Source organism: Pipistrellus hanaki (assembly GCF_964339955.1).
Source record: "Pipistrellus hanaki genome assembly, chromosome: 3".
Lineage (NCBI taxonomy): Eukaryota > Metazoa > Chordata > Mammalia > Chiroptera > Vespertilionidae > Pipistrellus > Pipistrellus hanaki.
This window is the reverse complement of record NC_140505.1, coordinates 86,482,053-86,508,158: the sequence shown is the minus strand read 5'-3', so window position 1 is coordinate 86,508,158 and position 26,106 is coordinate 86,482,053. Positions and strand designations below refer to the sequence as shown.

General features: G+C 36.8%; 1 protein-coding gene across 3 annotated transcripts in view; it reads right to left on the bottom strand.

The window, feature by feature from the left end:
- NBEA (neurobeachin) overlaps positions 1-26,106 on the bottom strand; it is a 796,980-nt gene that overhangs the window by 655,151 nt on the left and 115,723 nt on the right. For all 3 annotated transcript variants that reach the window (XM_084879290.1, XM_084879291.1, XM_084879292.1), the window contains exons 9-10: positions 13,547-13,744; positions 12,824-12,957 (exon numbers count right to left, since the gene is read on the bottom strand). In XM_084879290.1, the coding sequence (XP_084735416.1) occupies positions 12,824-12,957; positions 13,547-13,744 (332 nt within the window). The remainder of the gene's footprint in view (positions 1-12,823; positions 12,958-13,546; positions 13,745-26,106) is intronic.

The following is a 26,106-nucleotide window of genomic DNA, read 5'->3' as shown; positions in this document are numbered from 1 at the left end:
AGTCCGGCCCTCCAGCTCTCTGAGGGACTGTGATCTGGCCCCCACTTTAAAAAGTTTGAGGACCCCTGGTGTAGGCTATATTTAGACCATAAGACGCAGGGACTTTTTCCCCCCACTTCTGGGGGGAAAAAAGTGCGTCTTATGGTCCAAAAAATACAGTACATTGAGGAAAATATAGGTATCAAACTTACGGGCCTTGGTGGTAGAGAACATTTATTAACTTGACCCCAAAGGCAAGGGCAGTAAAGGTAAAAATAAATGAATGGGACGGTATAAAACTAAAAAGTTTCTGAACTGCCAAAGAAATGACAAAAAAAAAAAAACACAAACACACACACACACACAACAAACAAACAAACAAACAAATAAATAAAGAGGCAGCCAACCAGATGGGAGATGATATTTCCAAACAACAGCTCTAACAAAGGTTTCATTTCTAATAAAGAACTCATAAAACTCAACACCAAACAAAACCACCCAATCAAAAAAGTGGGCAGAAGACCCGAAAATACACCTCTTCCAAAAAGACACATGAACAGTCAACAGATATATGAAAAGATATTTAATCTCACTAGCCATTAAGAAAATGCAAATCAAAACTATAATGAAATACCACCTCACACCTGTTAGAGCAGCCATTATCAACAGGACAAGCAATAACAAGTATTGGTAAGGTTGTGGGAAAAGGGAACCCTTATTCACTGACACTGAGAATGTACACTGAAGGGTCCCTGGTTTGATTTTGGTCGAGGGCACATGTCTAGGTTGCAGGTTCAATCCCCAGTTAGAAGGTGCATGAGACAGCCAATCAATGATTCCCTCTCATTATTGATGTTTCTAGCTCTCTCTCCCTCTTCTTTCCTCTCTGAAATCAATAAAAAAATATTTTAAAAAATAAAAACAATAAAACACCAATACTAAATTAACTACAATCTCCTAATGATGCCCTGTTGTTGTTGCTGTTTTATAGATTCTACTCATTGCACATAAAGGTCATCACATCCAGGAGAAAGGAAGAAAAAGAGCCTAAATACCTGGGAGATTCAGTATTATACCCACTTTTTCATTAAAAATATTCTGAAGCTTTGAGATTAAATTCATAAATATTTAGGCATATGACAATATTCCTTATAAAAACAAATAATACTAATTTTCTTTTTAGACTGTATGATTACCATGAAATTAAAATGAAGCAATTTATTTATTTTCAAAAGAATTTTAAAGACATAGATAAGTTAAAAGAAATTAATATTAATCCATAATGAAATAACAATACCTTCTGTAACATGATATGATTGAAATATTGAATGACAGATGATGTAGATATGCAAACTAGAGGAAAATGAAGGCAAGAAGTGCATTAAAGATTGTGTTGTAAACTAAAAAGCACAAAGTGACATAGCATTAAAATGGATTTCACTAAATTTAAAGGAAATGTTTTATTGAAGTATTATTGTAGAAAATTAATTAATTATGAAAAACACTCTAAATTATATAAGTACTATACACTTTATTATTAGATAGCCTCTGTACAGACTTCTTGGAATAAAAATGACTTGTCTAACAAAAAAGAGAGAATAATTTCAACATCACATTAAAATGTCCCTATGTTTTAGGCAGAATGCTTACTGTACTTTATTTTTCATTCTTTACAAATTAATTTGCTCAGTGAATTCAATGTAAGGTATATTTTACTCTCATTAAATCTCACTACACCAATTATTAAATTTTATCCTCTAATAATAGTCGTATCACAATACTTCAATGGCATTTTTTTGTGTCTCTTTCATGTGAAAGAATATTTTCATTACTAACTTAGTAATCTTTACAAAACAGACAAACCAACGAATATGCATATTAAGGAGTGACAGATGTACATTTCTGAAAACTATACAAAGGTAATATGATTTGATAGGTATATGTTCAAAATATTTAAAATCTTTTGGAAACTGAAATAAAAATTATCTTTATAATTATTATTATAAATATATAATTATTATTATAAATATATATATAATTATATATATATATATATATATATATATATATGAACAGCCGCCACAGAAAAGACAACCATTACAAAAAAGTATTGATCTCACTTATTTTGTTTACTGAAAGCAATCATATTTCTTTTTTTATGTCAGTTGATCTAAAATTACATAATCAAATTTTGACATTACATACATACTAGGCACTTTTTCTTGAACAAGAATTCAGGGAACATAGCCAGAAGAAAGATTTTATGTCACTGTGAAGTTTAAGAAAAAAAAAATCTGTATTAGGTAGTTAAACACTGAAATGTTGAAATTTTCAGGAAATTTTATTGGTTTACTATATATAACTAGCCCTTTGCACTCCGCTGTCCCCTCTCAGGGGACTTCGGTATTCTAGCATATCACTCGGATGTCCCCTCTCAGGGGACATTGCAGTTTATTATTGATTACGGGGAATTGAGTTAATTCAATGCACGTTTCGCAAAGTAGCGTTGAGTAGCTGGTAGCCAATGTCCAGAATGGTTCGGAGTGCAAAGGGTTAGTTCTAATTAGTACTTTACTATGAAACCTTTAATTATTAAGGGGGCTGCTTAATTATTAAAGAGGCTATAAAATTCAAGAAAATTACTGTAATAATTGGTTAGCAATGTACTTTGGGGGGTAGAAAATGTTGATTTATGTTCACTAACCAAATTAATGACCCATTAATATTCATATTACCAGAGTATTCTCAATGATAGTATTATTAACACCAATGTGTTAAGGCACACATGTCAAACACAAGGCCCGCGGGCCAAATCCGGCCCGCCAGGCCTTGCAATGTGGCCCGCACCGCGCTGTCATCACTGCACTCCGCTGCGTTCCATCACAATGACGCGCGGTGACATAGGAGGCTTGTGATCTCCCCGGCCGCCACTTGCTATCTATTGCGCATGCGCATAGATAACAAGTCACGGGAGATTCAGGAGGCGTGACCTACAATCTGGCATCCGATGTGGTTGTGCGGGTGGCAGAGCAGAGGAGAGAGTAAGTGGGCGGGCATAAAAACTACACAGCAGAAGCTGCCAGTTCCTGGCATAAAGTGCAGGCATAAAAATCGCAACAGAATCTGCTATCTGTACCCAGCCAGGCATTTATTGACTGACTTTTTTTTTCTCCACTCCATCTGCCAAATCAAGCTATCCCTGTGCAGTTTTCAACTTTTTCCTTCTAACGCAGATTTCCAATAAACTACATCTTTTACTGCCAATATTGATCCCAAAATGTCCAGGAAAAGAAAAGTTGACGGTGAAGGCAGACAATTTAATGACAAATGGGAAAATGAATACATGTTTGTGCTTAGAGAGGGCAAACCAGTGTGTATATTGTGTTATGAGACAGTGTCGGTGATGAAAGAGTACAATATACGTCATCATTTTGACACCAAACATAATGTTAAGTATGGCAAATATACTTTGGAAGAAAAGCATAAAATTGTTAAAGAACTAAAAGGCAAACTACAATCACAGCAGCAAATGTTTACAAAGGCTACAGCGGAAAATGATGCTGCAGTGAAAGCAAGCTTTATAGTGGCTGAAGAAATTGCCCGTACTTCAAGGTGTTTTTCAGAGGGTGCCTTTTTGAAGCAATGCATGCTAAAAGTGTGTGAGCAAGTATGCCCAGACCAGATACAGAGTTTTCAAAATGTCAGTTTGTCAAGAAACACCATTGCAGATAGAATTCAAGAACTCTCAGGAAATCTATCATCACAGCTGGCCGAACAGGCATGCAGTTATCTCGCTTTTTCACTTGCTATCGATGAAAGCACAGACAACACTGATACAGCGCAGCTGTCCATCTTTATACGTGCTACGAAGACCGACCTCTCTGTCACTGAGGAACTTTTGGATGTAGCTGCCATGCATGGGACGACGACTGATAGAGATATATTTGAGGCTGTGGAGAAATCTATAAATAATTTTAAATTACCCTGGAAAAAGTTGGTGGGGCTAACTACCGATGGCGCACCTTCAATGTGCGGAGAAAAGAAAGGCTTGGTTGGACTAATGAAGGAAAGAATGCAAAAAAGTCACTGCCACACACCCTTGATTACTTATCATTGCCTTATCCACCAAGAGGCTATGTGTGGAAAAGTTCTGGACATGAATGACATAATGACCACAGTCATTAAAACTATTAACTTTATACGGGCACGTGGCCTGAATCATCGCCAGTTCCAGCAGTTTTTACAGGAGGTGGGTGCAGAGCATGGAGACGTGCCATACCACACAGAAGTAAGATGGCTGAGCAAGAGCGCAGTCCTCAAAAGATTTTTTGAGCTCAGAGAACAAATTGCTCTTTTCATGGAAAGTAAAGGAAAGCCCTTGCCTGAACTGTCGGATCCCGCCTGGCTATGTGATTTTGCTATGATGTGTGACATATGCGAGCATCTCGCCCAACTGAATCTGAAGCTGCAGGGACGCAAACAAGTCATCACGAAGATGTCTGACATGATCACAGCATTCCAGCGTAAACTTCAACTATGGAAGTCCCAACTGGAACAGGACAATCTTGCCCACTTTCCTGTTTGTTTGAGTATCTCAACCACTATTTCTGGTACTTTTCCTTGCAGTCGGCTGGCTACCAAAGTTAGCCGTTTATTAAGTGAATTTGAGCGGCGCTTCTCTGACTTTAGAACACAGCACTCAGGCTTTGACATCTTTGCCAATCCTTTTACAGTTGATGTCAACAATGTGCCCCATCACCTTCAGATGGAGATAATCGAGCTTCAGTCTGACAGTGGCCTGAAATCAAGGTTTCAGGATGTTGAAATTGAGGACTTCTACCCTCTACTGCCCCCTGACTCAATGCCAGAGCTCCGACTTCATGCTGCCCGTATTCTATCCATGTTCGGGAGCACCTATCTTTGTGAACAGATGTTTTCAATAATGAATCTGAACAAAAACAAGCACAGATCACGCATTACCGATGACAACCTCCATGCTGTTTTGCGGGTTGCTACAGCCCAAGAAATAAAACCGAACATTGACTCATTGATCCGGGGAAAACGGTGTCAGACATCTAGCCAGAAAACAAAACAATGAGCATTTTAGGTACATTCCAATATTACTGTTTTGCTTGATACCAATATTACTGTTTTGCTTGATAGCATGTGAGTTGGTTAACAGCACCGTTAAGGAAAAGATTGTTCCACTCATTTTAAATTCACATTTCTGGTTAACATTGTCAGTTTATGACTGTTCAGTAAACCATTCGGCCCGCGATTTAGGCTGGATTTTAGATTTTGGCCCCTTCTCTGATTGAGTTCGACACCCCTATGTTAAGGCATTCTCTAAATTATTTTTTTCCACAAAGAGTAGAAGGGAAGGAGGGGGTTAGAAAGAGAAAGAAGCATCCATGTGAGACACATCCATTGGTTGCTTCCCACAAGTGCCTCAAGTGGGGGTTGGGAGTAAACCCACAACCCAGGTACACATCCTAAACTGGAAATGGAACCCAATATCCTTCAGTGCACAGGCCCATGCTCTAACCACTGGAAAAAAATGGCTAGGACAAATCTTTTTATATATTATATTCTGTCAGGAAGTCTATCAAACTATATATTCTAATAAAAGAATAATATGCAAATTAACCATCACTCAACTATACCCACAAACCACATCCACCAGCCATTCAGAGCGAGTATGCAAATAATCCCAACCAAGATGGCTATGGCCACCTTGGTTAGGGGGAGAACAGGAGGGAGGCTTGGGTTTCCCAGGCAATGGAGGAAGCCAAGCTTTCTGCTTGCCCTTCCCAGCCTAAGACTCCACTCAAGACTACAAAGTTTCAATTATAGAAGGTACACAAATCCAAACAGAAATGGCAGCAGCCACAGAACTGGAAAGAGCAGGAGGCTAGGGCTGCCCCTGGCAATGAATGAAGCAAAGCTTTCTGCACACTCTGGACAGCCCAGGACTCCACTCCAGGATACAAAGTTTCAATTACTGAAGATATATAAATTCCAGAAATGTCTGCTGACCACAGAGTGAGCTGGAGGCTTGGTCTGCTCCAGACTACAAAGTTTCAATTGTAGAAGGTAAATAATTCCAGATACCAGGGCCTCCACTTGAGTCACCAGATGGCATGGCTGGCCTGCAAACCACAACAGGTCCCTCACTCAGGCCACCCCACACCCCAAGGGAACCCACACCCTGATACGGGCCACCCTTCAGGGAAAACTAGCTGGTCCTCCCCTGTGCACCAGGCCTCTATCCTATCTAATAAAATAGTAATATGCAGATTGACCATCACTCCAACACACAAGATGGCTGCCCCCATGTGGTCAAAGATCCTGCCCACAATGTGGATACAAGATGGCCACCACAGTATGGCCAGCAGGGGAGGGGAGTTGAGAGGAGCCAGGCCTGCAGAGGAGGGCAGTTATGGGTGATCAGGCAAGCAGGGGAGGGCAGCTGGGAGGCACCAGGCCTACAAGGAAGGCAGGTGGAGGCGATCAACCCTGCAGGGGAGGGCAGTTAGGGGTGACCAGGCTGGCAGAGGAGGGAAGTTGGGGGCAAAGAGGCTGGCAGGGGAGCAGTTACACATCAATCAGGCTGGCATGGGAGTGGTTAGGGGGTGATCAGGTTGCCAGGCAGAAGCGGTTAGGGACAATGAGGAAGACAGGCGGGTGAGCAGTTGGGAGCCAGTAGTCCTGGATTGTGAGAGGTATGTCTGACTGCCCGTTTAGACCCAGTCCCACCAGGGTCATATGGAGAGGGTGCAGGCTGGGCTGAGGGACACCCTACACATACACACACTGAATTTCATGCACCGGCCTCTAGTCCCATAATAAAAATAAAAACTTTTCTGAGAAAAATATTTATAATTTATTTAAGTTATCACTTGAAATTCATTTTTTGTTTATATCATTTATCAGAAGTAAAATAGCATCAAAATAAGTTTTAGTACTACAAGATTTTATCACATCAACAGACTTACCAATATTTACTGAGGAAAGAAAACTCATTAAATGCCTACTATATACCAGGAACTCTGACACTTTATATATACTATCTTACTTAAATGCATACTACAATAAAGTAAAGTTGGTATTATTAAAATCATTCCACAGTCGGCAAAACTGACTGTCAGTGTTGTCTATAGCGGTTTCCGATGAGGGCTCTGGAGTCAGTCTTTCAGAAATAGTGCCCTGGTTCTAATCTACCACTTGCGTCTCTGGGACACCTTGAACAAGCTACTTAATTTTTTCCTTCCTCATCAGCAGAAAAGACAATACAATTACAAACAGTGACTGGCACATAATCAATTATCAATAAATACCATGAGCTACTACTACTACTACACACCCTCAAACATTACAATCTCGTAAAATCAGAGAGTACATAACAAACATCAGTCTGTCTTCATCTGTATTACACCCAAGGAAGACCTGCTCATCATGTCACATCGTCTCTAATAAAAACCACTCTTTTCATATATTTTTTGTCTGTCTTGTTAATCCTTACCTGAGGAAAATTTTAGATAGACTGGAAAGGGGGAAGGAGGGAAAGAGAAGAGAGGGAGGGAGGGAAGAGAAAGAAGAAAGGGAGGGAGGGAAAGAGGGACATAAGGAGAGAGCGAGGGAGGGAGGGAGAGAGGAGAAAAAAGAGAGGAGGGGAGAGAGAGAAATGAGAAACACATCTCTGTGAGAGAGACACATCCATTGCCTCCAGGACACACTCCAACTAGGGCCAGGTATGGAATCTATAACTAAGAACCCACAACCCTATGCTCTAACCACTGAGAACATTGCCCAGGGCTTCATACATTTTTAACTGCTTAACAAAAATTCTATACCTTTAGACAAAAAAACATTTTATCAAAGTAATTTCTTAGGTCACACAATGAGGAAGATTTATTCTGTTTTGTTATCATCCATAAAATTTAATAATATACATTCTTAAAAAGAAGGGGTGTAGGCCAAATTTGACAAGAATATATCATTTGTATTCACTTAGTATGATAATCCAAATCAAAGGAAAATGAAATTTGTAATATACTGAGTCATTCTTAGACACAAAATACAGATGATATGATTATTTCAAGGTTAGTTATGCTTCTTAATTTATTAATCTGCTCATTATTTAATTTATTTTTTTATTGATTTTTTACATTAGTTATGCTTCTTAATTTATTAATCTGCTCATTATTTATTTATTTTATTGATTTTTTACAAAGAGGAAGGGAAAAGGATAGTTAGAAAAATGGAAGAGAGAGAAACATCCATCAGCTGCCTCCTATACACCTCCTACTGGGGATGTGTCCACAACCAAGGTACATGCCCTTGACCAGAATCAAACCTCGAATCCTTCAGTCCACAGGGCAATGTTCTGTCCACTTAGCCAAACCAGTTAGGGCTACATTATTTTTTATTGATTTCAGAGAGGAAGGGAGAAGGAGAAAGATAGAAAATCAATGAAGAGAGAGAATCACTGATCAGCTGACTCAAGCATGCCCCCTATTGGGGATTGAGCCTGCAAACTGGGCATTTGCCCTTGACCAGAACTGAACCGGAACCCTTCAGTCCACAGACCGATGCTCTATCCACTGAGCCAAACCAGCTAGGGCCATCTGCTTATTCGTTTGGTCATTAAGTATTTATTAAATGTCTAGTGAAATGTATTGTAATTTGCATAGTTAATACTCTCAATAGTCACTTGACTGAGAAAGATCAACCAGTACAATATAAAATACTACTAGTCCCAAAGAAATGATAAAACATCCAAATAGCTTTGGTCACTTGGGCAGTATTACTCAAGGTGATCATGCTGATTGAGAATCATTATGAACAGGATAAAATCACAACAGTGACTATATATTGGCCTTATTTACTTATTAAAATCAGATCACATCAACAATACATTGTGTGTTGCCACATGTTAGTAGTTTTCTCAGTTCAAAGAGTATTAATCTACTCCTTTGTTGGTTAGTTATTTTATGCCATACTAACAGCTAGCTACATGTTAAAATAAAAGTATGTAGAAAATATTATTTTTGAAGATCTAGAATAAGAGGATAATTATACAAAATCCAAAAACTAATTCAAAAAAATCATCTTAAACCAGTCCAAGCTTTGTTTGACCTGGTGTTTTTTGTTTGTCTCTGTTAAAAACTTGAGTTAATGCCCAGCCAGTATGGCACAGTGGCTGGTCATGGTTTTATTCCTGGTCGGGTCACATGCCTGGGTTGCAGGTACCATCCCCAGTGGGGGCTTTGCAGGAGGCAGCTGATTAATGATTAATGTTTCTATCTGTCTCTTCCTCTCTTCCTCTCTGAAATCAATAAATATTATATACAAGCCTAAGCAATGGTTAGACTATTTGACCAGTAGCTATCACGCACACTGACCACCAGGGGGCAGACGCTCAACGCACAGGCCTGGAAACACGGAATAGACTGATAAATCTCAGAGAGAGGAGGAAAGAAGGAAGAGATTAACCAAAGATCTTATATGCATATTAGAGGCCCAGTACACGAATCTGTGGGGTCCATCGGCCTGGCATGTGGGGATTGGGCTGAATCTGTGCACTGGGCCTCTGACTTCCCCTGGATTATGAGAATGCAGGCTGGGTAGAAGGACCCCACCAGTGCACAAATCTGGGCACTGGGCCTCATAAAATATATACTTATTTTAAAAATTGAGTTAAAGTCCTCAATTTTAAGCCATTCTATCTAAAAAAAAAAAATGGATAGGATCATTCAAAAGAAGTTTTGATCATTACAACTAAAATTCAAAATAAAAGTCCTATTTAAATAAGTAGAAAGAAGTTCAAATATATAACAATATGGCCCCTATAATAACAACTAATTCTTAAGAGAGATAATATATATTTGAAATATAAAATCATAGTATTTTAGATAATCTTGTATATCCCTGAGCCCACACTCATAATAAAAAAAAAAAAAACCATCATGTACTGAGTGATTAGTATGTTTTGCTATATATTTTTTCGCATTTAAGGTAAATAATCCAGGAAACTACTAATATCCCTATAATGATGGAAACTAAAGCACAAAAAAGGCAATAACACACTCAGATTTATACTAATAAGAAATAGTAAACTTTAGATTTGAACCCAAGTCTGACACACATATAATAGTTGTATTAGGAAGCCTTTATGATAAAACAAGCCACAAAAATTCTCTTACACAAATAAAGCCTACTTTTAAAGGCTCCAGGAAATAAGATTATTATTTCAATAAATTATTTTAATCCTAAGCCCTTTATATCGAGTAAAACTCATCAAAGTTTACATAATGGCAGAGTAGTGCCAATAAAGGTTAAGTCTTAATGAAAAAGAAAAAAACTTATTAAAAATGACTACTGAGTGGAGGAAAATTCATGGGACCTAAAATGCTACAATTTGAAACACAGAAGGAAAATAACTTATTTTAGAGATTTGCTCAATTTCTCCAAAATGTGATTACGAATTAGGTAATATTGTAATTTTTGACATGTACTTCATTTGTGAACATATTTTCCAAAAAAAGAGAATCTTTTGAATTTTATCTGGAAAATTTAAAAACTTCAAATAGATTTTCATTCCCACACAATATTTTTATGTTGACTAAAAATAAGATATAGGCTATTTCAAGGTCTCATTCATAAATATGTATTTATTATCTCCCTAGAACACATGAAATTCTAATAATGCTTATCCTATCCTGTAGCTAAGACTGTGTTCTTCAAATAGAGAGAGAAATCACATTTAACAATTTGCATGTAATATTTAAAACCCAAAGCCCTTATCATCGATGTACACACCCTTATCACCGATGTACACACATGTCTATAATGTTCACTTTAAAATTTTAAATGACAAAAGATTATATTACTGATGCACACAACTGTCCACACATAAGTGAACCTCAGATATCAAGGGCTTTTGACATAATTAACTAAAAATAGTAATTATGTTTCATTTGATAAGAATTCAAAAAAGCACAGGGTAGCTTGGAATTGTGTATATATTATTATTAAAAATGAGAGTGATATCTGTATGTTCTCTATTGGATATAAACTAAGAACATACATATCACTGAAAAAACTGAAGTTATTTATTACAGAGAAAATTTAAAATGAATTATTTAAATTAACTTGAAACCAACAAATCAAAATGAAAATCAGAATGCTGAACTTTTACACTATCTTTTATAATAAAATAAATACAACTTAAATACCACAATATAATGTAAAAACTAAAATGAGTTTTAATGACAGGCAATGAAAAATAACCATGTGTGTTGGATAAATGAACGAGATAAACTGTTAAGTGTAATTTTAGCACTATGATTTTATAATAGCTATTCATAAAGATATATGAATTGTGGATAATTTATTGTGGATAATTTCAGTTAAAACATTTCAAACAGAATAATCTTCCTAATATTTCTTTTTCAAGCAAAATAATTCCATTTCAGGTTAAAATAATTATGGACTTAATATTAATTTCATAAGGAATATTAAAATCACACATGGAACTTTCTACTGGCTATCTCATCTTCAACTTATTTTTCATAGCGTTTACTAAGTTTTTAATTACTGATCATAATATGTACTGGATTACTTAGATGATAAAGATAAAACATTTATAACTGAAATTCAGGACTAGAATTTAAAATTTTATTTTTCCAAATTGTGGATCTGCCTGCAGATGAAATTATTTAATATTTCATACAAAAGTAGTATGATAACAGGGCATGATCTCAGGATTGCATGTCACTTCAAAACTTCAATCTTTATACTATATTGATATGAAAGAAAGCATGAACTATGGATGGAAGCTAAATTTTATAAAGGTACAGGTAATATTTATATTTATATTTATATTTATATTTATATTTATATTTATATTTATATTTATATTTATATCCGCAGCAACAATATTAAAAGCAATAATACAACAGAATTTTGTTAATAGCTAGATCAGATAATAACTATGAGAAAGTCATGTTATATTTCAGTGGACTTTAAATTTTTCCATCTTTGATTCATTCACTAGTTTTCTTTCATCAATTCAAAAATGAACAATTTCATGTGCATACTAGTGAAGCGTTCCTATATTACTCTTGAAGTAGAAATTAATGTTTGCCTATGAAACTTTTCCCTTAAATTCTCTAAGCATAGCAATGCACACAGCCAAAATAACTTAAAATTTACATTTAACTTCTTACATATATGATTCTAAGATATGATTAAATCAGAGTTTTATGAATCAGATATTTTTAATAAAAAGGAGGGAAGCTACAAAAACAGAAATAAACCTACTTAGGATATACTGAATTTTTATAGACATAGATGCCAATGGTTTAGATTTGGGCTTGCAAACATGAACTATCTATAAAGAAAAGCTAATGTCTGTGCTACTCTTATGATAACAGCATTATAAAATAACATCAGTATTTAAATTATGTAACTGTTATTAAATATTATTCTTAAAAATAAACTTTACCCTCATAATTTTACTTAACCTGAAAGGATTTCTCATGGACAATCCAATCTATGAGTATTTGCAAAGGATTATGTTGAGAGTAATATTTTTCTTCAACTGCATAATGTAATCACTATGTTTCATCTGGTAAGAATTTTTTTATTTATAATGAAGGAAGTCACTCCTCTTTAGGGTTAAATATGTATTTGCCTTAATCCTAAAAAAAAACTTTAATTCAAACTCTAAGAATAAAACCCAAATATTATAATACATTTATACAATACCAAGTATACCAGGTATAATCTAAGTATGTAAAAAATATTATTAATAGAAATAATACATTCAAAGAAAACTTACCAGACAGTTGTTTCCACTTGACTGTCATTGAGCTGTCGATTGTCCAGTTGGGCAAAAAGTGGAAAAAGCACTTGAATCCCTCCGATTGAATGAATTGCACTATGAATTGAATGTGTTACTATAGCTTTCACATCCTACATTCAGAAAACAAAAATGTTATCACAAGCATAATGGTATCACTATTTCCTTGTTCCAAATAACTTTAAAATACAATTAAATAACATTAGCTAGACATTTTAAAAACCTTCAATTATAATATTTCTGATGCCCATATAAAATAGAAATTTAAAATCTTAAGTTGAGAGATTTTTTACACTAAAAATATGAAGTTATAAATCAAGATATTTTTATAAGAAATACTGTTAATAGATTTAAAGATACTCAAGGAATTTTATGTTAAGGAGATATAGACTACTGTTCTTAAACCAAAGTATTTTTTATATTAACAATTATCTGTTCAGTTAACCAACTGATTTTATTTCAAAGGCTATAGAAGTTATGAGATATCAGAAATGACAGATATCCTATTAAGGAGACAAGTCCAAGGTAAAGTGTATTGCCGAAAAAAGGGAAGAAGGAAAAAATGTCATTCAAAGAACTAGAAAATCAAAAAGAAAAACAAAAGAATAGTTGTAGATTTGTAGATGAACAACGTTTAATATGTGAAACAAAAATACTGTCAACCAGGATCAGAACATGAAAACTATGTTACTATTCACCCACCTGGAGCATTAAAGCATGTGGGGAATGCACAAAAATTGATGCGTTTTCCTTTGGTGAGGATTCCAGGCATAGTTGAGCATCAGTGGCCTTGGCATTATACGTAAATGCAATACTAGTTGCAAGTTTTCCATCATATAGAACCTGTTTATGATGTTCTGCCAAATGAATATCACTCTCAGATTTAAACTTGAAGGTGCTCTGAAAAAATAAAGCTAAGTTAAATACTCATTTTAAAGGCAATATACAATAAAACCCTAAATTTTTAAAGAACAGGACATTTAAGGAAAAAAATACTTGTGTGACCCTTCCAAGTATTAATCCATGGTATTTACATTTTTTTTAATTCTCACTTCAGTTCTATAAGAGTTAAATTTTATTATGCCAATAAACACATCTTCATTTTCTCATTCTTATTGTTTTTTACTATAAACTGTTTTTATTAGAGAACATCTAAAACCAGATTATATTAAATGTAAATAAAATTTTACTTTAATAATCTATAATATAAATTTATCTTGTTATTACTTTCAAGTGTACATACACACACACACACACATAGTGCCTGGCACATGAAAAACTTCTATGCAAGTTTATTAACATATTGAATACCAATGATGGTACTTCACAAAAACCTAATTAACCCCAAACAAAAATTCATGTTACCACCTGTTAGAATGGCTAGTATCAAAAAGACAAACAAGAACACGTGTTGGGGAGGTTGTAGAGAAAAGAGAACCCTCCAATTCACTGACATTGGGAATGTAGATTGGTATAGCCACTATGGAAAACAGTCTGGCAGTTCCACAAAAAAATAAGAATAAAGTTATCACATGATCCACCAATCCCTCTCCTGGGTATTGACCCCTAAAACTGGAAAACAAGTATTTGCAAAGATATATGCACCCCTATGTTCACTGAAGCATTATTCACAGTGGCCAAGACATGGAGATAATAAAAATGTACTTTGATAGAGGATTGAATAAAAAAAGATGTGGTACATATGTACAATGGAATACTATTCAGCCAGAAGAAAAAAACAAAATACTGACATTTGTGACATGGATAGATCTATTACACTAGTGAAATCAATCAGTCAGAAAAACCTAAGAACCATATGATTTAACTATATGTGGGATGTAAAATTGAAACTTGTGGACACAGACCCCAGAGTGCTGATTACCACAGGGAAAGGAGTGGGAAGGCGGTGGTTGGTGGAGATGAGTCTAATATATGGAGTCAGAAGATGGTTTGGTTTGGGGGGAGTGGGCACATACTACAATATACAGATCTTGTATCACAGAAATATAAACTTGAAACCTATATGGTCCTATTAACCAATGTCACCCCAATAAATTTAATAAAATCTTTTATTTTAAATATTATAAACTTAAGAAAAAACATATTACCACTTTAAATAAGAGAAAAAATAAAAATATACCAGCTGTAATAAGAAGGGTATTGTTTGAAATATTTAAAATTTATCTTCATATATGAACCTGGCAATGACAAAATAAATTTAACCTTTGCAACAATGATAGGTTATATATATATTACTAGTGGCCTGGAGCACAAAATTCATGCACGGAGGGAGGGTTTCCATAGCCCAGCCTGCACCCTATCCAATTGGAGACCCCTTTGAGTATGCCTAACTGCCAGTTTAGGCCCGATCCTCTTGCAATCTGGGCCTGCTGGCTCCTCACCACTCACAGGCCTGCCTGCCTGATCGCCTCTAACTGCCTCTGCCTGCCTGCCTGATCACCCCTAACTGCTACCCTGTTGGCCTGATTGCCCCTAACTGCCTCTGCCTCGCCCCACACCCGGGACCCGGGCTTCCCTCCCTCTGGCCAGCCACAGACACCCAGGACCCAGGCCAGCTTCAACCAGGCCAGCTGCAGCAACAGGGGACCATGGGTGGGCAGCTTCACCCAGGCTACAACTGCAAGCTCCCAGGACCACAGGGTTTGTGGCTGGTCCCTCTCCTGGGCCAGAGTCACAGGCGCAGTTGTTGGCACCTGGGGCCCTAGATCAGGTGGCTTGTCCCTCTCATGTGCACAGCCTGGCTAGTCCCCAGTGTTGAGTGTCTAAGCCATTATGGCATGATGGCATGAGGGCGTGATGAGTATTTGCATATTAGATCTTTATTATATAGGATTTTAACATGTCACAGTCTATCTTCAAGTGGATATTATACCACTTCACATCTTGTATAGAAACTTCACTGTAAAAAAATTTCATTTTTCTGGGGCAATCTTTGCACGATTGTTGTCAAGTATTTTACTTTCACAGATTTAAATTGGTTAATAGAAATAAGTGAACATCCAAGAGAATTTAGGTGTACTGGATAAAAAGCTGTTCCTATTGGTAATGTATCACACGGTAAAACTGCTTAATGTGAAATGAACCTAAAAATTTACAAAAGCAACCATTAAAAGAAGGAGGGATAGTATGGTAATATCATATAAGGAAAAATAGCCTGTAAATAAATTACATCTAGAAAATTTTTACTGTAGAAAATTAATTTTCATTTGTAATGCTAACAACAAGACACCCATGAAAATCACAGATGGTATCAAAATAAGCCAAAGGAAAACTGTTTGGGCAAAAATAAAAAGAATACCATCAATTTTATAGAAAAGAATCTTTTATTAACTTTTGGTTGAGAATATGTTTTTATATTTTCAGAAAACTACTCCAAGATCATGGGGATTCCTGCAACAGAGAGGAGTTGTCAGGTCTGCCTCAAACTCGAAGACAAGAGGAGAAACAGTCCAGAGATGGAAGATGCTGAAGATGCCTGGCCACACTAGCAGTCAGCAGCTGTGTGTTGCTGCAGGTTGCCCAGGATCAAACCAGAGAGGGTCAGACCTGCATTGCCACCATCTGTCCATATCCAGATATCACTGGTGACATGTACACATAAGAAACTATTTGACATTGAAATTGGGTCTCAGAACTGACGGACACTGAAATTGGAACTCAATTTTTTTTGTGTGTGTTTTGTTTTGTTTTGTTTTGTTTTGTTTTGTTTTGTTTTGTTTTGTTATTATATGTTTATTTCTAGTCTCCAGTTGCAAGATTTAAAAAAAAAAAAGAAATGGGTAAAAAATAGTTATAAAGAACCTTTGAACAGACTGTCAAACTACAGTGGGAAGGCAAGGGAGGTTGGGGGTGGGGGGCGCTGTAAGAGATCAAACAAAGGACTTATACGCATGCATACAAACATAACCAATGGATACAAGACATGGGGGGGGGGCAGGGAAGGCATATTCTGGGGAGTAGGGGAGGCTGGGGGAGGTCAAGTGGGGATAAAAGACATATGTACTACTATTTGTAATGCTTCAAACAATTAAAAAAAAACACTATTATTTGTTTAGTTAATTATCTTTAAATATATTTAAATAATAAGAAACTTAAGTTTTTCCCTATGCATTTACTGTCTTTGGTGTTTTCCATTTCTTGGCATAGATCGTTATTTGTATCTGGCAAAATTTTATTTCTGCTTGCAGAACCGCTTTTAACATTTCTTACACTACAAATTTGCTGGTGATAAAAAAATAATTCAATCTTTTATATACAAAAAATATATTTTAACTATTTTTTAAAATATTTTCACTCAGTCTAGAATTATAAATTGAGAATAGTCCCCCACCCCTTGTGATTACTTTAATGATATTGCTCTACAATGTTTCTGATGAGAAATCTTTTGTAATCCTTATGTTTATTCCTGTGTATAGTGTCTCTTTTCTTCTGACTACTTAAAAGATTTTTCTTTTCATCATTGGTGTTGAGCAATGTTTTTTATGTGTCTTTGATGTAGCTTTCTTTATCTCCTGTGCTTGCTATTCACTGAGCTTCTTTGATCTGTAGGTTTATATTTTTTACCATATTTTGCTAAATTTAGAAATTTTTGAATCATTCTTTCTTCAGATGATTTTATATATATACAAGTTCTAGTCTCTAGTGGGGCTGGGGAGGAAGAGGAGTGAACCAAACCATAGGGTCAGGACCTCGGCAGGCAATTGAGTGGGGATGGACAGCAGGCCATCTCAGCAATGGCTAGTTCATGAACAGCTGCCTGAGACTGGCTTGTTCATGGGCTGAAGGGTTTCATGCATCTGCTCTGTGCTGCCCAGCAGTGTAGTGTCCGTCAGGGCTGTGTGTAGCTCATGGGAAAGGCACAGCCTGGGGAGTCAGAGCCTTGATCCCACGCAGTAACCAGATCCAGGCATTGGGAATGTGGCCAGTTCTCTACACCGAGTCGCCCCACTATTGTGTCCCTGGGGCAGTCATGGTGCTTTCGTCCATCATGGTCCCCTACGCTCGCAGCCGTGGAGGTGTGCGGTCATGTGTTTGGGTGAACGGAACATGGAAGACCCCTGGGTGATAGCAGGAGCCGGGTGCTGGCTGGGGAGGCAGTTGTGTGGGTTTGCATGAAGAGCTCACACTCCCAGCTTTGGAAGCCTCTTTCTTAGTTTCTCAGAGAGTTCGAGGGTGAGAAAATGCAGGTCTCCTCCTGTGTTGCGGTTTCCGTGGGAAACCTCACCACTGGGGGAGTCAGAGAGGTTGGCTGGGAGCACCTGCAGCAGAGAGACACCCTTCTCCCATAACTTCACAGATGGACTGGTCGCCAGATGCCTGAGAACTGCTCAGCAGATCCCTGCTGTTCCACAGAGTTCTCTGAGCTGTCCATCTTCCGCGGAAGAAAGGATGTGTGCTTGTGCAGTCACTGCCTGGTCCCGGGCTGGCGGAGGCACCCTGGCCCTGGACATGTTCTCCGGATGGGTTCGCAGAGGTCGGACAATTGTTGTCCATAATTCCCTTGTTTAACAAAGAAAGTTAAGCAGAAACCGGTTTGGCTCAGTGGACAGAGCGTCGGCTTGGGGATTGAAGGGTCCCGGGTTCGATTCCGGTCAAGGGCATGTGCCTTGGTTGTGGGCATATCCCCAGTGGGGGGTGTGCAAGAGGCAGCTATCGATGACTCTCTCATCGATGTTTCTAACTCTCTCTCTCTCTCCCTTCCTCTCTGTACAAAATCAATAAAATATATATACATTATAAAAAATAAAAATAAAAAGTTAAGTTCCCAGTGAGGCCCCTAGTTAGAAAGGGAGGGATGGGATTGGGGAGAGGAGGAGGAGCCAAGCTGCCACTTCCCCACTCACAGGAAGGCACGGAGCCCGAGGCATGATCCTCCAGCCTGCTCACCTGCCCCTGAAGGGTGCTTCCAGAGAGACTGTGAAGTCCGAGCTCTGCTCCTGTGTCCAGGTGGGTCTGGAAAGTAGGAGGCAGAACCGTGCTCTGCCTGGGCCTCGGGGAAGCAACTTCCTGTTTATCAGCAGAGAGGGTAGGCATGGGGTTTGAGGACTCCTCAGTGATTGGAACCGTGTATAGGACCGCTGGCGCAAGCACGCCCTGGGAGGCAGACACAGCTGGGCAACCATCTGACCTCATTGCCTGGACAATGATGCCAGCATCCCACCCTACCACCGGTTACTCAGCGTCTGTGTGTGCGCACACTACCCACAGGCCCACTCTCTTTTTCGGGTTAATTTGCACACTCACTCCTGATTGGTTGTGGGTGTCACAGAGGTACAGTCAATCTACATATCTGCCTATTATTAGTATAGATAGTATAAGAGATATCTTGAATCCTCCTCTCCCCATCTTAACCCATCTCCTTCTAGCCCCAACCCATTCCTCCAGGTCTTCCCTACCATATTGCCTATGTTCACAGGCTATTTATATAAATATATTAAGTTCTTTGGTTTATCTCTACTCATCCCCCCAACACCAATGGAGTTATGTCAGTGTGACCCATGCCTGGATGCTCTTATTTTGTTCATCAACTCATTTTGTTCATTTAATTCCACAAATATGTGAGATCATGTGATATTTGTCTTTCACAGATTGGCTTGTTTTACTTAGCATAATATTTTCCAGGTCCATCCATGCTGTGCCAAAGGGTAAGATTTCTCTCTTTTTTATAGCTATATAGTATTCCATAGTGTAAATGTACCACAGCTTTTAATCCATTCATCTAATGGGCTATTTCAAAATCTTAGCTATTATAAATAATGCTGGATAAACATGGTGGTGCATATATTCTTTCTGATTGGTGTTTTGGGGTGTTTAGGATATATTCCCAAAATTGGGATCATTAAGTTAAATGGAAGTTCCATTTTATTTATTTGTTTGTTTGTTTGTTTGTTTGCTTATTTATTTATTTATTTATTTATTTATTTTAGGAAACTCCACTCTGTTTCCTATAGTGGCTTCACCAATCTGCCTTCCCACCAGCAGTGAACTCGTGTTCCCTTTTCTTCACATACACTCCAGCACTTGTTGTTTGTTGATTTATTAATGATAAGCCATTCTGACAGGTGTGAGATGATATCTCACTGTGGTTTTAATTTGCATTCCTCTGATGATTAGTGAATTTGAACATCCTATCTAATAAAAGAGTAATATTCAAATTGACCATCATTCCACTACACCCACAAGCCAAACCCAACCAAAATAGCTGTGGCCAAAGAGAGCAGGAGGGAGGTTTGGGTTTCCCCAGCAATGGAGGAAAGCAAGCTTTACGCCTGCCCTTGCTGGCCCAGGCCTCCACTCAAGGCTACAAAGTTTCAATTATAGAAGATAAATAAATCCCAGATACCAGGGCCTCTGCTTGGGTTGCCAGGGGGTGTGGCTGGCCTGAAAACCACCACAGGCCCCTCGTTCAGGCCCAAAATCTCATTTTAACTTATTACAATAGATTAGGCAAAAACTCAAAACCTCCAAGAATGTCCTCTGCCTGAAAGCTAATTGGATTCATCCTCGAGGAGCCTCAGCAATTGTCCAGAGGTAGGGTATGGTTTTTTAAAAGAGTGGGGAAATTGCTGCTGCCTGGAGGCTACTTGTAATTCTTAAACTCTAAATGGGCCTCAGAAACTCTATAGGATGGGGCAAGGGGTTTTTCAATAGGGTGGGTCAACTGTCTTTCCCTCCCTCCCCCGAGAGATATCTCAAAAATCAAGAAAAATTATTAATAAACTAACATTACAACCTAATGGTTTAGAAAGAGAACAAGAAAGCAGAGTAAGTAGAAGAAAGTAAATAATAAAGATTAGAGTGGAAATAAAAGACACAGAAACTAAAATAAATAAATTAATTAAAAAGTTCAATGAAATCAAGAGCTTGTGCTTTGAAAAGATAAAAAAGATTGATGAATGTTTAGGGAGACTCATCAAGAAACAAAGAGAGCCCTAAATATATAAAATCAGAAGCAAATGCAGAAAATTAACAACTGACATCACAGAAATACAACAGATTGTAAGCAAATACTATGAACAACATTATACCAACAAGCTGGACAATGTGGATGAAATGGAAAACTTCCTGAAAAAATACAAGCTTCCAAAAATTAATCAGAAGGAATCAGAAAACCTGAATAGGCCAATAACAACTGATGAAATAGAAGCAGTAATAAAAAATAAAAAAAAATCCCAGCAAACAAAAGCACTGGTCCAGATGGCTTCATAGAGGAGTTTTTCCAAACATTTAAAGAATTAATACCTGTCCTCCTCAAATTATCAAAAAAAATCCAAGAGGCAGGAAAATGCCTATGCTCTTTCTATGAGGTTATCATTGTCCTATTCCAAAAAACAAGATGAACATGATACAAAGAAAGGGAAGTACAGGCCAATAGTCTTGATGAACAAAGATCTTAAAATCCTTAACAAAATATTAGCAAATTGGATCAAGCAACATATTAAAAAGATCATACAGAATGACTACAGGATTTATTCCAGGGATGCAAGGTTGATAGAATATGTGCAAATCAATAAATGTGATACATCACATAAAGTGAAATACAAAAATCACAATCATATCAATAGATGCAAAACAAGATTTCACCAAAATCCAACAGCATTTTTTATAAAAACTGTCAGGAAAGTGGGAATGGATGAATGATACCACAAGTTAACGAAGGGCATATATGACAAACTTACAGCCAACATCATACTCAATGGGCAAACACTAAAACCATTTCCTCTAAGAACAGAAACAAGACAGGGATGTCCACATTCACCACTCTTATTCAACATAGTATTAGAATTGGAAGTTTCGGCCACAGTGATCAGACAAGATGAAAACATAACAGCCATCCAAATTGGAAATGAGGAAGTGAAACTCTTTATTCATAAGTGACATATTTTACATAGAAAACCCTAAGGACTTCACCAAAAAATCTACTAGACTTAATAAATGAATTCAACAAAGCAGCAGCATACACAATTAACACCCAAAAATAGACAGCATTTTTATACAACAATATTGGATTCTCAGACTGAGAAACTAAAAACTAAAAAAATTTTAAGATACTTAGGAATAAACTTAAACAAGGAGGTAAAAGATTTGCACTTGTAAAGTTGCAGGATGTTTAAATAAGAGGTAGAAGAGGAAGATATAAACAGAGAAAAATATACCGTATCCATGGACTGTCAGAATTAACATCATTAAAATGTCCATATGACCCAAAGCAATCTACAGATTCAATGCAATCCCTATTAAAATATCACCAGCATATTTCAAAGATGTAGAAAAATGCTCTAAAAATTTATATGGAACCGGAAAACAAAAAACCACAGCAATCTTGAGAAACAAGAACAAAGTTGGAGGGATCACAATACCAGGTATCAAGTTGTAATACAAAGCTACAAAGCCACTGTAATCAAAACTGTCTGGTATTAGCACAAGAATAGATCAAGCATATCAAACTCAAAGGCTAACATGGGTCAAATAAACAAGAATCTATAGCATGAAATAATAGAACATTTTAATGAAAATTAGTATTTTTCTTTAACATTAACTTACTAGATATTGAATAACTGCACAAATTAATAATGGAAATAAATCCAATTTTCTTGTTCTCCGAATGTGAAATAATTCCTGTTTCACATACAAAACAAGTCAGTACAAGACTAATGACATGGCAATCAGCTGCTAAAATATTAGCTGCTAGTATTAGTGAAGAGAAATGGTACATCTGTTCGTAAGAACCATAAGGGAAATTAATGCAACACAATTATAGTAATCAGTCATTACTGAACATTATAGTTCATTATTAATTATGTATAATAGGATATTGTAAAAATTTATGTAATTGTTATAAAAACATTTCTTACAAACAGTTATATTGGCTGAGCCACAAAGATATTCGTTGCAGGTCGCGAGTTTGACATGCTAGAGCAATGGAAAAGAATAGAAAATGACCCAAGCCATTATGTTCAATTAATATTTGACAAAGGAAGCAAGAGCATATAATGGAGTCAAGACAAAGTCTCTCCAATAAATGGTGTTGGAAAAATTGGAGAGGTAACATGCAAAAAATGAATTAGACCACCTTACACTACAACTGAGAATAAACTCAAAATAGGTAAAAGACCTAAATGTAAGATGTGAAACCATAAAAGTCTTAGGAGAAACCATAGGCACCAAAATCTCAGACATTTCTAGTAACAATATCTTTCCTGATATGTCTCCTAGGACAATGGAAACTACTAAGGAAAATTAAACAAATGGGACTACATAAAAATAAAAAGCTTCTGCACAAAATGAAAGAAACCATCAACAAAATAACGAGAGAGCCCAGTACATGGGAGAACATATTTTCCAATGATACATCTGATAAGGGTTTAATCTCAAAACCTTATAAGAAACTCATACAACTTAACAAAAGAAAGACAAATAGTCCAATTAAAAATGGGCAAAGGACCTAAATGGACACTTCTCTAAAGTGGACATATAGAAGACCAAGAGATTATATATGAAAAAAATGCTCAAAGTCACTAATTATCCGAGAGATGCAAATCAAAATGACAATGAGATATCGCATCACACATGTCAAAATGGCTATTATCATCAACAAACAACAAGTGCTGGCGAGACTGTGGAGAATAGGGAACCCTCATACACTGTTGGTAGCGATGCAGACCTGTGCAGCCTCAGTGGAAAACAGAATGGTGTTTCCTCAAAAAATGAAAAATGGAACTCCCATTTGACCCAGTCATCCCACTTCTAGGAATATATCCTAAGAGTCCCAAAACACTCATCAAAAAGAATATATGCATCCCTATGTTCAGAGCAGCACAATGCCTATCAGAAGATGAATGAATAAAAAGATTATGGTACATTTACACAATAGAATACTATAGGGCAATAAAAAAGAACTCTTAACCATTTGCAACAGCATGGATGGACCTGGAGAGTATTATGCTTAGGGAAATAAACCAGTCATAGAAAGACAAGTATCACATAATCTCACTCATACGTGGAATCTAATGAACCAAATAAACTTATAAAAAATAGACCCAGAGTCATAGAAACATGAACCGATTACTGAACTCCAGAGTGAAGGCAGGGGAGGGTGGGTGAGAAGAGATCAACCAATGAATTTGTATACATATTTATTTAACGCATGGACACAGACAATGGCGTGGTGTGGGCCAGGGATAAAGGTCAGGGGAGGACCGGAGTGGGCTGGAAGAGGTTAATCAGGGAAAAAGGAGGACTAATGTAACACTTTCAACAATAAAGAATATTAAAAAAAAAACTAGCATAAAAAATAACTCTTCACTTAAAAAAGAATACCAAGAGGATCCATAGCATTCTTATCATCTGAGAAAATCAGACGCAAGAACAAAGAGAAGTAAAACATTCAAACTGTTAAAGAAAAATATAACCTTACAATCATTAGTTTATATCTAACAAAGCAATGGCAATCTTTTGAATCTGAAGGGAAAATTAAATACATTCCCAAATGAATAAAAATTTTTAATAATTTGTGATTTGTTGACTTCCCTTACAAGAAATACCAAAGGAAGTCTCAAATTTAAAATTAAATGATCCACACAGTAGCCTGAATCCACATGAAAAACAAAAAGCAACAGCAGTTATATGATTATCAAAGATGATAAAAATATAATTTTATCATATATTATTCTTCTTTTTATTGATTTCAAAGCAATTAAATACAATAATATATATGTAACATATGATTTTGCCCATAACATATAGAAATGCAAAGCGTTTGTTAATAAGAACAAAAAGAAGGTAAATGGGAAAGCTATACAAGGCTAAGAAAATGACTCCCAATGGTAACTAAAGAAGCAAAAAGATTCAAAAGTGATAAATAAGGATAATATAATAAAAGATATAAATATATAGTTGATATCCTTATTTGCTCATATTTCTTAAAAAACATATAATTATAAAGTAATAATTATAATAATGTAATGTTGGGCTTATAAGATTATAGTATAACATGTATACATATGTATACATATGTAACAGTTTAAAAAAAGAAAAATGCAATAGAGCTGGATAGAAATAACATTTTTATATCTCACTGGGATTAAATTAGTAGAAATCTGAAGCTGATTTGGATCACTTAAAATGTAAGTTATAAACCCTAGAGTCATGGTTGGCAAACTGCGACTCGCAAGCCAAATGCGGCGAGTCTATTTTGAAGAAGTGGCATTAGAAGTTTAAGTTTAAAAAAGTTGGCTCTCAAAAGAAATTTCAATCGTTGTGCTGTTGATATTTGGCTCTGTTGACTAATGAGTTTGCCGACCACTGGGTTAGAGGGAAAATGCAAACAGTTCTAGTTATCTGGTCAGGGGGCAAAAAGTTAGCCTTTGAAAGCTTCAGCTCTAAATCTTTTGTTCTTTTTCTCATTGTTGGAACTTCAAATTCATTTTCTCTACTTGAATAACTGACCCAGATAATGATAAAGATGATAAACTGGAATTGACTCTACCCGCCCTCAGTAGATGACAATTCTCAGTTGGTGGACTGGTGCTTTGTTTCTTTGCCATCTTGTGGTTTGGGATTTTTTAAACATCTGCATCATAATTGAAGTTTCTGTGGTACCAATGTTGAAGTGGCTGCTAACCTGGGGACTCAGCTCCTTGATTTTCCTCATCTAAACTATCTTTGGCAAGGGGAGCCCATGCAAAATGGTTATGTAGCTGTAGCCTAATACATGTTGTCTTCCTGGTCTAACTCTTATCTCCTGTACCCGGGATGTCAGCATCCTTTGTGACTTCTACCTAAAGAGGAGAGCTGAAAGACTGTGGTCAATATCCAAAGATACAGTCTCCACATACAGTGAGGATCACCATGACCTGTAGTAGGGCCAGCACTGTTGCACCTGGCTTTTAGGAGCATTCTCCAATCCCTCATTCTTTTCCCCTCTTTTTCTCCATTCTGGTAATTCTGCTGGTAATTGTGTAGCAAACCCATGGGGCATAGATAAGGTCTATTATGGTTACAGTCCGCTGCATATGTACTGACTTGTCTGAATCTCCACCGGGCCTGTACCATTAGCTATTTCTGCACCCTTTTCTCCTTTTAACACCAAACTCCAAAGTCTCTCCATCTTCTACACTGTTAGGGAACTTCCTGGAGTTATCCTTTTTTATGGCAGCCTGTTGAACAAATATATCCTTCTTGGTGTCATTCCTATTGATGAAACCATATGCATTTCTCACCCAGAGCCATTATCTTCCTTG